Here is a 15,654-nt window from a genome sequence, read left to right as displayed (position 1 = left end):
TCAGAAGCCTATCCAACTCTTCATTTCCACCAGCTGCACTGCTTGGGTTCAGTTACACTAACATCATGCTTCTGTGCATGACTATATTCTAAAAAGGCATTGGAGTAGGACTGGTTAGCATTCAGCTGGGTTATCAAACTTTCGAAGCATCCTTCAGCAAGAGGCTTAATCAACAACAACCAAAAAAAATCCCAATAGTTTATTTCATAACTTTGAACAGATATAATCTTTAAAATTATCAGGTTAGAAAGGATGGTAAAAAGCCATCAAATCCATCCTCTTGCCATAATAATAATAATAATAATATGTAACATCCACATAGCCCTTTAAAGTTTGTAAAATGTTTTACTTACATTATATGTCATTTGATCCTCACAATCTCAGGAAGTAAGGTTGATTATTATATCCCCATTTTAAACTGAGGCTGAGAGAGGTTAAATAACGTGTCCAGATGCCCATAGTGGCCAAGTGTCAGGGGAAGGATTTGAAAGCGGGTTTTCCTGACTCCCAAAGCTCTATCCACTACACCACAAGCAGACCACCTGCACTCTAAATTATCCCATCTAGAGTTCTAAGCTTTTTGCACACCTATAAAAGGCACAATGTGCCTATTCATTCGTGAATAACCTAAGGAAACAACTGAAGGGGAGAATTAACTAAAAGTCCAAAGAAGACCTTTGGTTAATGCACAACTGTATAAATGTAAAGCAATGCATTGCCTGCAGGTTTTATGTCAAAAATGAGGCAAGAAAAAGATGAAGCCTTTGAGAATGACTTCCATTCCTTGGCTTAGAGGCCCAAGTAGGCACTCCAAATGGTCTGGTTGCACCTTCTAGACCAGGAGTTCTAAACTTTTTTTTTCATCAGCAGTCTGATGAAACTGATGAACCCCTTCTCAGAATATTTTCAGTCATATAAAATAAAATACATAGGATTACACAGGAAACCAATTCTATTGAAACACAGTTATCACTTTTTTCCAACAAGTTCAGGGATCCTAGGTGAAGAATTCCTGTTCTAGAAGAGCAGCAGGCCCCTAATGGGAGTTTCCATCCCCTACCTGAACGTGGGTTCCTCCACACGGAGCCAGAGCTATCTCGCCCTATCTTGGGAGCTATCTATAACAGTTGCTTCCTTTGCCAACTGACTTGGCTAGCGCTGCTAATGGAGTTTAGATAATAAAGTGAGGAGGCTTCTGTAAGTCAAGTCTGTTTGTTTCTTTATGCTAGGATCCCTCTACTCCATTACAGGCCCACACAGTTTAGTAATCCTCACCACAATAATGGAAGTGGTTGACAAGAAGAAATGATGAATAGCTTTGGGGAGGCAACTGCATTTCTATTTTCTTCACCCCTTCTCTCAGCCTTCTCGAGGGCAAGTTAAGGAATAAGAATAAATAGCATTTCACCAAAAAGAGTCCTTTCTCATTTTGGTGCTGAGCTCTGAAGCCACAGATGGTTTAGTAAGTAGAACGGGCCCTAGGGAAGTAAGGAAAATTTGGGATGTTGGTGTTGTTCTTGTTTAATGTCTTCACAGCCTCTCTCAGCAGACACTCAGCATCTTCACCCTCACCCTGGGTTGCCCACTGCCAACCACCTTAGTTCTCCTTCCAGGGCAGCACTGTTCCAAGTCTTCAGTAATTTTAGCCCCTGAATCAGAGGACATAGGTTCAAATCCTACTCTGCTACCTTATATATACCTATGTGATCTCAGCCAAGTCACTTAAACACCCTGCTAGTCCATGGTTGCAATTCAACAAGCATTTATTAAGTGTCAACTATGTACGTGCCAGGCACTATGCTAGAAAGTGGGGATACAAAGCCAGAAGAAGAAAAAGTTTCCTTATCCCTATTAAGAAGGGGATGGATAAGATCACAGTAGCTTGAAGTTGGAAGGAACCTAACAAGTCAGTAAGGTCAACTAGCATCTGAACAAGAATTCCCTTGATAACATCAATTAGTAGTCATGTAGCCTCTACCCAGAGCCCTCCAAAGAAGGGGATCTTCTTCCTAAGGTAGTTCATTCCTCTTTTGGATAGCTCTAATCACTAAAAAATGCTTCCTCACATAGTGCCCCAAATGGGGCCTCAGCAATCTCCCACACCCACCTACCCATATAACCACTAATGTGCTACTAGTTCTGTCCTCGGAGGCCAAGAAGCTCAAGTCCATTTGGCTTTGGGGACATACTGGTGATCATTCCCAGATCCTGTATCACTCAATGTCTACCCCATAGGACCTGGCCTTTTCCCTGAGATTATGGAGCCATCTAACAAGAAATCATTCAATTCCTCTCCCTTATTCCTCAAAATTACTTAGCATTACCATCATTATTTCTTCTTTTCCTTGAATCTAAGAGAATGAGGTATCCATATTTCTATTTAAAGTCAGTTCCTCTATCTTCCCCCTTAAGCTCATCCCCTTTGTTCTGCTCTAAACCTTTGCTGTAACAATAATCCCTCCTCTTATCAGTCTTTGAGGCTTCTCTCTCTCCACCTGGTCCTCATCATCTACCTACAAACATGCTCAGGTCTCCTCAATCCTAAAAAAACAAAGGTCATACTTGGGGGCAGGGGGAGGTAGAGCCAAGATGGTAGGAAGGAGAAAGCAATCAACTGAGTTCCCACCATTCCCCTCCAAACAACTTCAAAATAACACCTCAAATGGAATTTTGAAGTGGCAAAGCCAGCAGAAGGCCAGAGTGAGACATTCTCCTAGACCAAGACAACATAGGAGGTTTGAAAGAGAAATCTGTAACCCAGGGGATAGGAAAGCTGATCCAGAGTCCATGTGGATGAGACACGAGTGATGGAACCAGGAGGTGGAAAAAGCAGCAACAGGAGCCTTGGAAATTCTCAAGCCTGAGAGAGGAAGGGGACAGTGACTGAGCAGAAAGAAATTATAGGGAAACCCTGTGCTAAGCAATGAATACAGGAACAGATACTCTTTGGCAACTCCATTTCCTATATCCACTTTTCAGGTCACAGTTCAAGGGCTGAGAAGTACACTTTTGGTCAAGAAGGAGCAAAAGTCCTGTGAAGCTGTATTGCTTTATTCACAAGGGATCAGGGACCTGCAGGAACAGTATCACTTCTGGGCCTAAGGGACCAGGAGTCCTTCCTGGACAAGGACCAATACAGGTTAGGAGAACAATGACCACCTCTCCCCAGATCATATCACCTTGGAAGCACTAAAAACTTGCAAACCTCCAAAATTAGTTCGAAAACAAAAGTGCAAAAAGAGTCTAAAGCTTCAAACAGTGCCCCTCACCCCCTACTCAAGGAACTGAGCCAGACTTTAATATAAAGTTCAAAATCAAGAAATAGTATAGGAAAATGAGCAAACAACAAAAAAAAGAAACTGACCCAAAAAGCTACAACAGTGACAGGAAAGATCAGGACACAAACTCAGAAGACAATGAAGTAAAAACAACTGCAAGAAAAGCCTCAAGGCAGGGGGATGTGATTAGACACAAGTCTAACAAGAATTCCTGGAAGGGTTAAAAAAAATGAAAACAAATGAAGAAAATTATGAAAAGACAATTAACAACTTGGTAAAAGAGGCAAAAAAAAATACTGAAAAAAATAACAACTGAAAAAGCAGAATTGATGAAATGGAAAAAGAGGTACAAAAATTGACTGATGAAAACAACTCTTTATAAAGCAGAATTGGCCAAATTTTAAAAAAGAGATACAAAAGCTCACTGAAGAAAATCATTGTTTAAAAATTAGAATTAGGTAAGTATAAGCTAACTTCATGAGACATCAAGAAACACATCAGAAAAACAATTGACTTGGAAAACAGGAAAGATAATCTTAAAAGTATTGTACTAGGGGGCAGCTAGGTGATTCAGTGAATTGAGTCAGGCCAAGAGATAGAAGGTACTGGATTCAAATCTGGCCTCAAATACTTCCTAGCTATGTGACCCTGGTCAAGTCACTTAATCCCCATTGCTTAGCCCTTACTGCTCTTCAGCCTTGAAACCAATACACAGTATTGATACTAAGATGGAAGGTAAGGGTTTTTAAAAAAAGTATTGTAATACCTAAAAGTCATAGAAAGAGTCTAGACATCATACTTCAAGAAATGATTTTTTTAAGCTGCCCTGATATTCTAGAACCAGAGGATAAAATAGAAATGGAAAGAATCAACAAATTGAGGCAGCTAGGTGGCCCAGTGGACTGAGATCCAGGCTTAAAAACAAGATGTCCGGGGTTCAAATCTGGCCTCAGAAACTTCCTAGCTGTGTGACTGAGGCAAGCACTTAACCCCAACTACCTAGCTCTTACCACTCTTCTGCCTTGGAACCAATACTTAGTAATGATGTCAAGACAGAAGGTAAGGGTTTTAAAAAACAAAGAGAATCAACCAATCACCAACTGAAAAAGATTCCAAAATGAAAACTCCCAGGAATATTATAGCAAAATTTCAAAGCTCCTAGGTGAAAAAGAAAATATTTCAGCAGCCAGAAAGAAACCAAATATCCTGGAGCCATACTCAGGATCACACAAGATTCAGATTCAATTCCAAAGTGCTCCTTAAATAAAGAACAACTTTAAAAAGCCAGAGGAATAGTCAATGCTCATAGCTAGATTGTGCCAATATAATAAAAATGACACTACTCCCAAAGTTAATTTATACTTTTAATGTTATATCAATCAAATTACCAAAAGGACACTTTACCAAAGTTGATAAAATAATTACAAAAATCATTTGGAAAAGCAAAAGATCTATAATATCAAAGGAAATAACTAGAAGAAAGAGGGATAAAGAAGAAATAGCACTTTCAGATCTTAAATTAAATTATAAAGAAGTCATCAAAACCATCTGGTATTGGTTATAAAGTAGGCTAGATCCATCTTAATAGACTAGACAAGAGAGATCCAGAAACAATGATGTTTGATAAAAATGGTAAACACAAATTACCTAGGAAAAAACTTCATTTGATAAAGACTTTTGGAAAAACTAAAAAGTAACCTGGCAGAAATTTGACTGAGACCAATACCTTATTAACAGATTCCTAATACGTTCTAAGATATTTGATGTTAATATTAAAAGATAATACCATAAAAAAGTTACATGAGAAGATTATATACCTCTTTCTGCTATGGAAAAGAAATGTATTCTTAACCAAACAAGAGATAGAAGCAATTACAAAGATAAAATAGATAACTTTGATTATATCAATAAGAAAAGTTTCTGTACATATAAAATTAATTCACACAGAATAAGAAGGGAAGTGATTGAATGGGGAGGAAATCTTTTTATCACATTTTTCTTATAAAGGTTTGGTGTACAAGATATACAAACAAATGATGCCATATTATAAGGCCATATATAGTATATATATAATCTATAAGTAATCATAATAAGTAGTCAAAGGATAGGAGCAAACAGTTCTCAAAAGAACTGCAAAGAGTTCACAATGTGAAATTAGAATCTGTTACCCTAAAAACTATGATTCCCCAGAAAAACTACGATACCCAGCAATACTATGATTCCCAGAACCCCACTCACTTCCTGTCATTATGTGCTGCCGTAGACAGGATATAAAGTGGGTGGAGCTTTGTGTCTAGCCCTCCTTTCCTTCCTGTCTGCGGCTTTGATGGAGTGGGCATTTTGAGCAGGTAGAAAACTTAGCCACATGGTTCTATTTTGTCAGATAAACTTTAAAAATATAATACTTCAAGTATTGAACTTTAATTTAATTCCTACATTTATGGTAACCAAAAGCGGGGTTCAGAACTCTTAATTCTCTCTGAGTATATTAGTTTGAAAAGAAATCACATTTCTCCTGCTACAGCTTTTTGACCACCCCCCTCCCTTGAACTCTGAGCGAACTTCTAGAGAACTCTGAACTCTCTTCAGAGCTGCAGCCTGTTGCTGCCAATCCTGCTCCTGCTGCTGTTGTTACTGCTGCTGTTGCTGTTGCTCTTGCTGCTGCTGATTGGAAGTGCTCTCTCGGGAGCTTGGAAAGTATGAAATCCCTCTTTCCCTTACATTGCCAATACCTGAGTGCTTGCTACCTGCTTACCTTGGAAGCCTTGGTGTGTTCCCCTTAGGCAATCCCTATTAACTCCCTGTCCACATGGCAGAGGAAGCAAGCTGCTCCCTGGCATTTTACCCCTAAGGGGAAGGGGAAGGAAGGCGACTCTTCCAAACAGGAAGCATGGCTCACTCTATGAAAGAGTGAGCATTACCTACCTCAAATAGCTCCCAGTTTTAGGATGTCTTTTCTTCCTACTGTTCTTGGGTGCACTGGTCCTTGCAAGGAGAGATTCATCTCCCTACACCCCCTTACCATTCTGGCCTGACCAGTCTCTACAATACATCCAATATGGGATTCCTCCACACTATGTTCAGTGGGGAATTCTCCCTCACTATGGGAGATCCCAGAGGTGTAACAAAAGAAAACTAAATGGATAATGATCCTAGGTAGGGGAAGGAACCTTAAAGAGTCTGGAGGTAGATTTTTGAGCCTTTTCAGACTCCACTGTTTTATGGAAGTCTCTGTATTAAAACTGGAAAAAAGTACTCTAGTATAAAAGGTCCTGTTTCCTGTCACATATATTGTATTTGCTGATTTCTTGTTTTAAGATTTTATTTTGTTTGTTAAGTTCTGTTACACTATGTCACTTTAAGTTACCGTGTTTTGGCTATTAGTTGTATATTCTGTTACATTGTTTTTATTTGTGCCTCCCCATATGACTGGACTGAAGACAATACCATTGTAAAAGTCTAGGAAAATTTAATGATCTAAAAAAAATGTTTTTAATTGATTTTAACAGTCCTTCTGAAGTGAAGTGCCTATTATATTCCCTATCTCCGCATTTATAAAAATGTAGTGGGAGACATATAAACATCTTATTCAAAGGGTGGGAAGCTTTTCTAAGGGGCATGGTACCCCTAGACATTACCCACCTCTACATTTATAAAAATCTGAAGTGATTTTCACTATTGTAGTCCTCTCCTCCAAAATACAATGGATGGGACATATAAAAGACATGCCTTTAGAGCTATTACAGTCTCATGCCAAAAGAGGGAGCAAACCCAAGGGGTTTGATTACCCCATGATAAGTTATAGTTTTATTCAAGAGGTGAAAATTAAAGGGCATGGTACCCCTAAATGGTCCCCAAGAGGGAGCATTTTCCCATGAAGTCTAAGTAGCTTCTGAATGATTTTTAACTCTTCAGCTTAATCTATCTCCACTAGAATGATCTAGATTCTTGGTGATGTTTTAGACCCAAAATGTTTTCTTGAATTAGCTGCTATACTACTGTTTTTTTATAAAGCTGTTTTCTTAGTGAAAATTAATGTATCCTGAGGTGATCCATGTGTTTGTCAACACCCTCCACAGAGGGGATTATATAATTGTCATAAAATTCTAGTTTTATAAAAGTTAAGAAACTTGCTACCTCCCAGAAACTGCTTGGAGAAGGACCAAAGAGATGCCTGCAGAAACCTCACACTGTACCGAAAGATCCAGAATGAACTTTGGGTTGTAGTGAAATTGAACTGTAGGGGATTGTAACACATTTATTTTGTATGTATACTCTTATGCCAAAGGAGACTGCCCTCTGATTGGCTTTTTGTTAATGTGCCTAGCAATCTTTCCCTTTTATCCACAAATTATTGTAATTTATAAGTTGGTTGTGTTTTCAAGATCCATTGGGGAGACTAGTCTTCTAAAGGACCTGGGGGGGCGGGGATTGTGAAATTAGAATCTGTTACCCTAAAAACTATAATTCACCAGCAAAGCTACAATCCCCAGCAAAACTACAATTCCCAGAACCCAACTCACTTCCTGTTGTTATGTGCAGTTGTAGACAGGATATAAAGTGGGTGGAGCTTTGTGTCTAGCCCTCCTTTCCTTCCTGTCTGTGGCTTTGGTGGAGTGGGCATTTTGAGCAGGTAGAAAACTTAGCCACATGGTTCTATTTTGTCAGATAATGATATTTTAAAATATAATACTTTTAGTATTGTACATTAATTTTAATCTTATAACAATCACTAGAAAAAATGCTCTAAATCATTTCTAATAAGAGAAACACAAATCAAAACAACCCTGAGGTTTCACCTCATACCCAACAAACTGGAAAAAGTGACAAAAATGGATACAGTCAATGTTGCAGGAATTGTGGAATAACAGACACACTGATACATTATTTGTGAAGATGCAAAATGGTACAATCATTTTGGAAAGTAATTTGGAATTATGTAAATAAAGCGACTAAAATTTTAATGCCCTTTGAACCAGAAACCACATTACTGGATTCATAATCCAAAGAAGCTATTGAAAAGAATGCTAGTGCCTTGTCCTTGTTAATTATTTTCTATTTATCTTGTATATGAACTTGCTTGTATATATTTGTTTGCATGTTGTCTCCCTCATTAAATTGTGAGCTCCCTGATGTCAGAGACTATCTTTTGCCTCTTTTAGTATTGCTAACACTTAACACAATTCCTGTCACATAGTAGGCACTTCATGAACATGTATCAATTGACTTGATAATGTTCATTGATTGATAAAAAGAAAAGTCCCTATATGTACCAAATATTTATAATAGTACTTTTGTGATAGCAAAGAATTGCCCTCAATTTGGGAAAGGTTAAATAAATTATAGTACTATGCTATAAGAAAATATTATGTATATGATGAATACAAGAAGCATGGAAACATCTACATAAACTGATGCAGAGTAAAGTAAGCAGAATCAAGAAAACAATGTAGGGAGCAGCTGGGTAACTCAGTGGATTGAGAGCCAGGCCTGAGACAGGAGATCCTGAATTCAAATTTGACCTCAGATACTTCCTTGCTGTGTGACCCTGAGCAAGTCACCCAGCCCCCACTGCCTAGCCCTTACTGCTCTTCTGTCTTGGAACCAATACTTAGTGTTGGTTCTAAACCAGAAGGTAAGGTTGTAAAAAAATATTATTAGTTATATGGGATGGCTCAGTTATATCAGAGAAGGAGAGGAGGAATCCTGGGGAAAGCTATGATGGTGTAAGAAAAAGAAGATATCAATAAAAACTTGAGAAAAAGAAGCAAAAAAAATGTTTTTCTTCTAGTTCGATAGGACAACTATACAACTATATTTAACCTAGAGTCAATACATATTTACAAACAATACTATATAGAGATGATAAAGATTAGATTGAACCAATTTCCTATTGACTCCAAGCTGAGGAGTATGTATGTATTTTTTAACCAGACCTATAATTTTAGTGATGTAGGGAACTTGCTATTAGTCAATAATAATTTATTAACCATTAATTACTATACGCCAGACCTCATGCTAAGTGCTTGGAATTGAAAGAAAGAAAGCCAAAAACAAGTTTCTGCCATCAAGGACTTCACATTCTAATGGAGGAAAAAACATATAAATATCTAGATATATACAAGCTACATGTAGAGTAGAGGAGAAGGTTATCTCAAAGAGGAAAGCACTAGCATCTGGAAGAACCAGAAATGGTCTCCTGAAGAATTTAGAATTTGAGCTTAGTCTTTAAGAGGACTAGGAAAGCTAAGCGAGGAGCAGCAAATAGACTAGTGTAGCTGGATCATGGAATTCTTGGATAAGAAGACTGGAAAGGTAGGAAGGAGCTAAGTTGTGAATAGTTTTAAATGCCTGTCAGAAGACTTTATATTTTATCCTGGAGGTAAAACAGAGCCTAGAATTTACTGAGTAAGTGCTGACATGATCAGACTTGGGCTTTAAAAAATCACTTTGGCAGCTAAGGATGGAGTAGAGTGGGGAGAAATATGAAGCAGGGAGCTCAATTAGAAGGCTCCTGCAATAGCTCAGTTGAGAGATGAAGAGAATCTGAACTCCAATGTTGACTATGTCAGTGGAACAAAGAAGATGTGTATGAGAGATATTGTGAATATAAAAATGACAAGGTTTAAAAATAGGTTGGTATGTGGGGCGAATGCAAAGAGGAGTCAAGGAGGATACTTTAGGTTGCATGCTTTGGTGAATAGGAGGAAAGTGATGCCCTTGACAATAAAAGATAAGTGAGTCAACGAAAGAGTTTTGGAGGAAAAATAATGGTTTGTTTTGGATGTATTGAGTTCCAACTGTCCACAGGCCATTCAGTTTGAGATGTCCAAAAGGCATTACTATAACTTGGGAGAGGTATGAGGTCTGCATATATAGATTTGGGAATAATTTACATAAAGATAATAACTGAACCATAGGAGCTTGATGAGGTTAAAAGTGAGATAGTGGACCAGAAAGAAAAATAGTACCTAGATAAGAGACTTGGGAGATACTGCTCAGGAAATTCTCTCTATAAATGACAGAAATCTGGTCTGCCACTTACCATCTTACTCTTGTGTATTTGTGTCCCCAAAGTCTAACTTAAAGTATAGTACATGTGGAAGGCACTTATTAAATGCATGTTGATGGCTGAATTGATTATTTTACTCTACTAGTATAAGTTTTAAAAGTTAAATGAATAGTAAATTCTTGGGGGTAAAACCAATTTGGGCAAGAAGGATTCTGAAGGAAAACTAAAGGACATGGATATAATATGCAAAAACAATCTTTTCAACAAAATACTAACTCTTGAGGATATTTTTAACCAATTATTTGAAAGCTAGGATGATCTCTAGAGTAGCCTTCTGATTCTAAATCTCACTATTCTGTCCCAATAAAATTTACCTGTCCTAATGTCCTTTTCCCTCAAGCTATTGTTCTGTTTTCCAAAATCTGCCAACTAATCTGACAAATGAATCCCAAGGCTTAGTCCTGGGCTCCCCTCTCCTCCCTTTATGCTCTCTCATTTGATGACCTCATTGGCTCCCATGGGTTCAATTATCATCTCTATGCAGATGACTCCTCGATCTGTATATCTTTTTATTAGGTGCTAAGGACTTAATATATCAACCTTTCCCATGGGAAATATTTACATTGAAACTTGGGCCTTCTATAGAAAATGACAACCCAATGAAATCAGTCTGATGGTAAGAATTTGGGGCATTGTGGCCATCCACTGAGGTTAATCGTTAGAAGGCAGGCAGGTTTTTTGGACTCACTAAAAACACTTGAGGGGTTGGGCCAACACCCAGTCTTGCAATCAATAAGGCTTGCTCCAGGGTTGTGAGACTTGACACAGTCTGGGGCACCATCCTAGTTAAAGCCCCTGGTCCTCATATTATACTTGTAAAGGGCTTAGCACGGTGCCTGGCACATTGTGGGTGCTTAATAATGCCCTCTTCTCCTTCCTAGCTACTTGCTAGGTGTGATGGGAGAAACTAAGCATCTGTCTCTGAGTCAAGTAGAGGCTGCTTCTTGCTCTGGCCTTTCCTGAACAAAAACTGACTTGGGTCTTTTCAGATTGCCACTCGGGACTCTCTTCTTGTGTGGAAGGAAGGAAGGGAAGAAGCCAGAGAAAAAGAGGCTGTCTGTGCCTTGGATCCCCTGTCACTGGCTGGTTGAGCTGTCCATCACCATGAGAGCTGCCATTGCCAAAGAGAGCCATCACCAGCAGCTCTGATAACGGACAGATGACTTAGCCAGTAAGATTCTTGGAATGTGGGGAGAGAAAAAGAGAGACAGAAACAGAAATGAGATAGAGACCGCATGAGAGTTTAACACAGGCTGAGAGGCAAAGCTAGAGTGGGACGGATAGTCGAGACACTAAGATTGACACAGAGACAAACAGACATTTCGAGAGACAGCAGCCAGTGCTCTCCTCCTGAATTTTAATGGAATTTAATATAATAGATCCATAGACTGCTTGAGTGTGAAGGGCTCTAAGGTATCATCTAGTAAGTCCAATCCTCTCATTTTACAGATAAGGAAACTGAGGCCCAGGAAAGGGGATAGACTTGTTCAAATTCATGCAGTGAATTTGTCCTCTCAAAGTTGGTGGGGCCTCAATAGGAGAAAATCTCTGCATGTAGCCATGCCTGGCTCTGTGAGGAGAGCTGACACACTGGCACTTATCCAGGCCTCAGAGATGAAGGACCAGCCATCATACTCATAAACAAGGCAAAGTTCAGGAACCCACTGATAGGGCAATCTCTATTTCTTTTCCTGCATTAACGCCAAGTTAATTTAATGCGGCAATGTTTTGCCTCCAATGTTTTGCCTTTGTATTTATTAAGTCTGTGAAAACCCTACTGAGTACAATTGATATTGCAAGTAGGAGATAAAAGTGGAAATAATAATAATAGCTAACATTTATATGGCACTTCATAAAAGTTGAATAGCAGATGTGAAACCAAGAATAAGTAAAACAGACCAGAAGGACCTGCTGTCTAGATCCTACCGAAGGGCTCCCAGTGCTATTAATTAAGGTTTGCAGAGTACTTTACAGACATTATCTCATTTGATCCTCACAGCAACCCTGTGAGGTAGCTGCTATTACTATCCACATTTTATAAATGAAATTTAGGCTCAGGAAAGTTATCTTGCCTGTGGTCACATAGCTAGTAACTGCCTGTAGATGAATTCAAACCCAGATCTTTATCCTAGTCCAGAACTATTTCTACTAAAAACAGAAAGAAAGGGTGACAGGTAGTGATTTTAGGTTCCCCCTAAAATCCAGGGTTTCCAATTTAAGGTCCTGGGATTCAGGACTCTGCTTTTATAGCAAACATATTCTATGCAACATATGTTTTACAACCATTAAGATGTGGAAATAAAGAGCAAGGAAGTATATTATCTATATTTTTCTATATTTATTTATCTACCTATCCCTATTTTTCAATACATCTATATCTACATCTACATCTATCTGTATCAATCCATCTATCTCCATCTATCTATATTTCTATATCTCTGGCTGATGCAACAGCGATAGAAGTTCACTGTCCAGTAAGGAGAAGATCATAGTAAAAGCCTGCTTTTATCTCTTAGAACACAAAAGTTCAGCAGACTTTAGTCAATAAACATACCTTGGAAAGTTGTTCAGATACTGATCAATAGAGACCTTTTCTTAATGAAAACTATTCAAATCTGCCTCATAAAAGTTTATATTATTGTAATTATCATTCTCATATGTATATATAGAATTATTTAAAAAGCTCAACTTGGATTTTTTAAAAAAACAATTAACTGAGAAATGTCCAAGATCCTATCAACATGCTTGTCTATATGGAAAAGAAACTACTGTTGACTTCAGGATTTTAAATTGAAAGAAGTCTGTTCATTAACAATCAAATTATATTACTGCCTACAGAGAAGGTGGCTTATACATAAAGATATTTTATTAGAAATTATGATTTAATTTTAAATTGATATTTAACTTGGTACTTAATAGAGATTTTTTTTACCATTAATCACTATTTATTATTACTACAACACCATAGGGACACACAGCTCTTTAGAAAAGTTGAGCAGCAGATGTGAAATCAAGAATATGTAAGATAGCCCAGAAGGGCCTGCTGTCTAGATTCTACATAGGGGCTCCCAGTACTATTAATTATTTATTCACTCTTGAATGTTAATAAATAGGAATGTCATTTTACCCTTTATCCCCTTGATGAATTTTAAAAAATGAGAGCTACAGTGAATGTGGCCAGACAGATCGTATTAGGGGTGTGGATGGAGGAGTAAACAGAGCCAAAGTTTAAAAGAAAACAGAATATATTTCAATTCAGCCAAATAGCAAGAATATTCCTCTCATTTTTATTGCTATCAAGTGCAAATGAGAAGCCCAAGCTGAAATAATTACAATGTGATTTTTAGTGTGCTTATTTTCTAAATGTAACAGGGTTAAAAATCGGGTCTATGATTTCACTGCTATAGTGAAATCTTCAGTTAGGAAAACTCCAACTCCCTATGCAAGGCAGCAATTTCTCTGAAATTCATAAACTTAGACTAGGGATTCTTAACCTTTTTTATGTGTCAAAGACTCACCATCGATAAAGCCTATACGTCCCCTTCTCAGAAACATATTTTTAAATGCCTAAAATTAAATTTGCAGGATTATAACGAAAAAAACAATTATATTGAAATAAAGATGTAACTTTTTTTCCCATCCAGGTTGAAGGACCTCCTGAAATCTAACTAATCCGGTGCTCTATTCTAAGAAGACATGGGTTCAAATCCTATCTCAGCCAATAACTATGTGACCCTGAGCTAATCCACTTAATCTCTTTCAGATTCATCTGTAAAAAGGGATAATAAAAAGTATAATAATAAAATATGGTTTTGAGGATCAAATGAGATAATATATATAAGGTGTTTTACAAATTTTAAAGCACTAGATAAGTGATTGTTATTATTATAAGGAAACGGGCTCATTAAAGTTAGCTGATGATGTCATAAGGCATTCCATTTCATAAGGTCATAGACCTAGAACTTAATGGGACCTCATAGGTCATCTGCACAATTCTGTAGACCTGAGGGATAGCTCAGTCCCTGTTTAGCTTGTGTCTCAATGTGTAAACAACCACATTGACTTAATTATTTTGAGTCTTATAGTTTTTAATATTTTACTGCCATTTTATTGCTGTTCATTCATTTCACATTCATTTAAGGGCCCAATGTGTGCAAAACACTGTGCAGAGCTCTGGAAAAACAGGAAATCTAGGTAAGACATTATCTCCACCCCTAAAGAGATTTCAGTGAAGTAAAAAATGACAAAAGACAAACACAGGTCTTCAGCATCTAAAACTAGGGTAATAACCCAGTGTTGTTAAAGGTCCTCAAGGTTGGTGATCAATAAAGACCCATTTATTAATTCAAAATAGTCAACACTTATGGCTCAAATACTCCATGTGGATCATCCATTGGGATCTTCCTTCTAAGAATGTACATGATAAATCCATTCATGCCTGGTCATCCTATAAGCCTCTTATTCATGTTCTCTTTCAGGTTTCCCACAGGAAGTCCACCCATAATGATGAAGGCCTTTTTTGATTTCTCCTAACAAATTCTGAGTTTATCAGTAGGGCTCTCAGGATAGCTACCTCTCATCACCTGACTTAGCCTATCTTCTCCTTCTATCAAACATTTCCTGGTGGTATATTTTATTCTTGTTCTTCAAGGTCCCTCACAGTTTAGATGTGGCAGCAGGCTTATACTCACTATGTTTTTTAAATTAAGTAAAAACACAAGCTTAAATTTTTTTTCAAATTTCTGAAAGACCATTTGGGTCTTTGTTCTTATTATGACTAAAAATACATCTGCTCATAGATTTTTGGGACTATAAGAAGGATACTCTCTCTAATCTGGGGAAGAAATCATCTTTATATTCAGGGGTTAGAGGTGCCAATTTGGGAAGCTGTGTCCAGGGACAGGGCAGATATTATCTCTATTTTTAGGCTCCTAGATGGTAGAGCAGATAGAGCACTGGATTTATAGTCAGAAAGAACCAGGTTCAAATCCAGCCTCAGATACTAGCTGTGTGATCCTAGAGTAGTCATCTTAACAAAAGACCAACATAAGAAATGTGAACAAGGCATTATATTTCACAAGATCAGAGATCTAGAGATAGAAGAGACCTTATAAGCTATCTAGTCCAACCCCCTTATTTTACACAGGGGAAACCTGAGACTTGGAATAGGTAAGTGATTTATCCAAGGCAGTATGTATTTAAGTACCAAATGAGTGATACAGATAATGAATACTATCAATGAGAGAGAGAGAGAGAGAGAGAGAGAGAGAGAGAGAGAGAGAGAGAGAGAGAGAGAGAGAGAGA

At 37.8% G+C, this 15,654-nt stretch overlaps 1 protein-coding gene across 1 annotated transcript in view; it reads left to right on the top strand.

The window, feature by feature from the left end:
- The first annotated feature begins 14,590 nt into the window (after window positions 1-14,590).
- WDR26 (WD repeat domain 26) overlaps window positions 14,591-15,654 on the top strand; it is a 59,660-nt gene continuing 58,596 nt past the window's right edge. The window contains exon 1 of the mRNA XM_044674968.1: window positions 14,591-14,632. Within this exon, the coding sequence (XP_044530903.1) occupies window positions 14,591-14,632 (42 nt within the window). The remainder of the gene's footprint in view (window positions 14,633-15,654) is intronic.

The sequence above is a fragment of the Gracilinanus agilis genome, chromosome 4 (assembly GCF_016433145.1).
Source record: "Gracilinanus agilis isolate LMUSP501 chromosome 4, AgileGrace, whole genome shotgun sequence".
NCBI lineage: Eukaryota > Metazoa > Chordata > Mammalia > Didelphimorphia > Didelphidae > Gracilinanus > Gracilinanus agilis.
The sequence above is the reverse complement of the archived record's forward strand: the minus strand, read 5'-3'. Positions and strand labels throughout refer to the sequence as shown.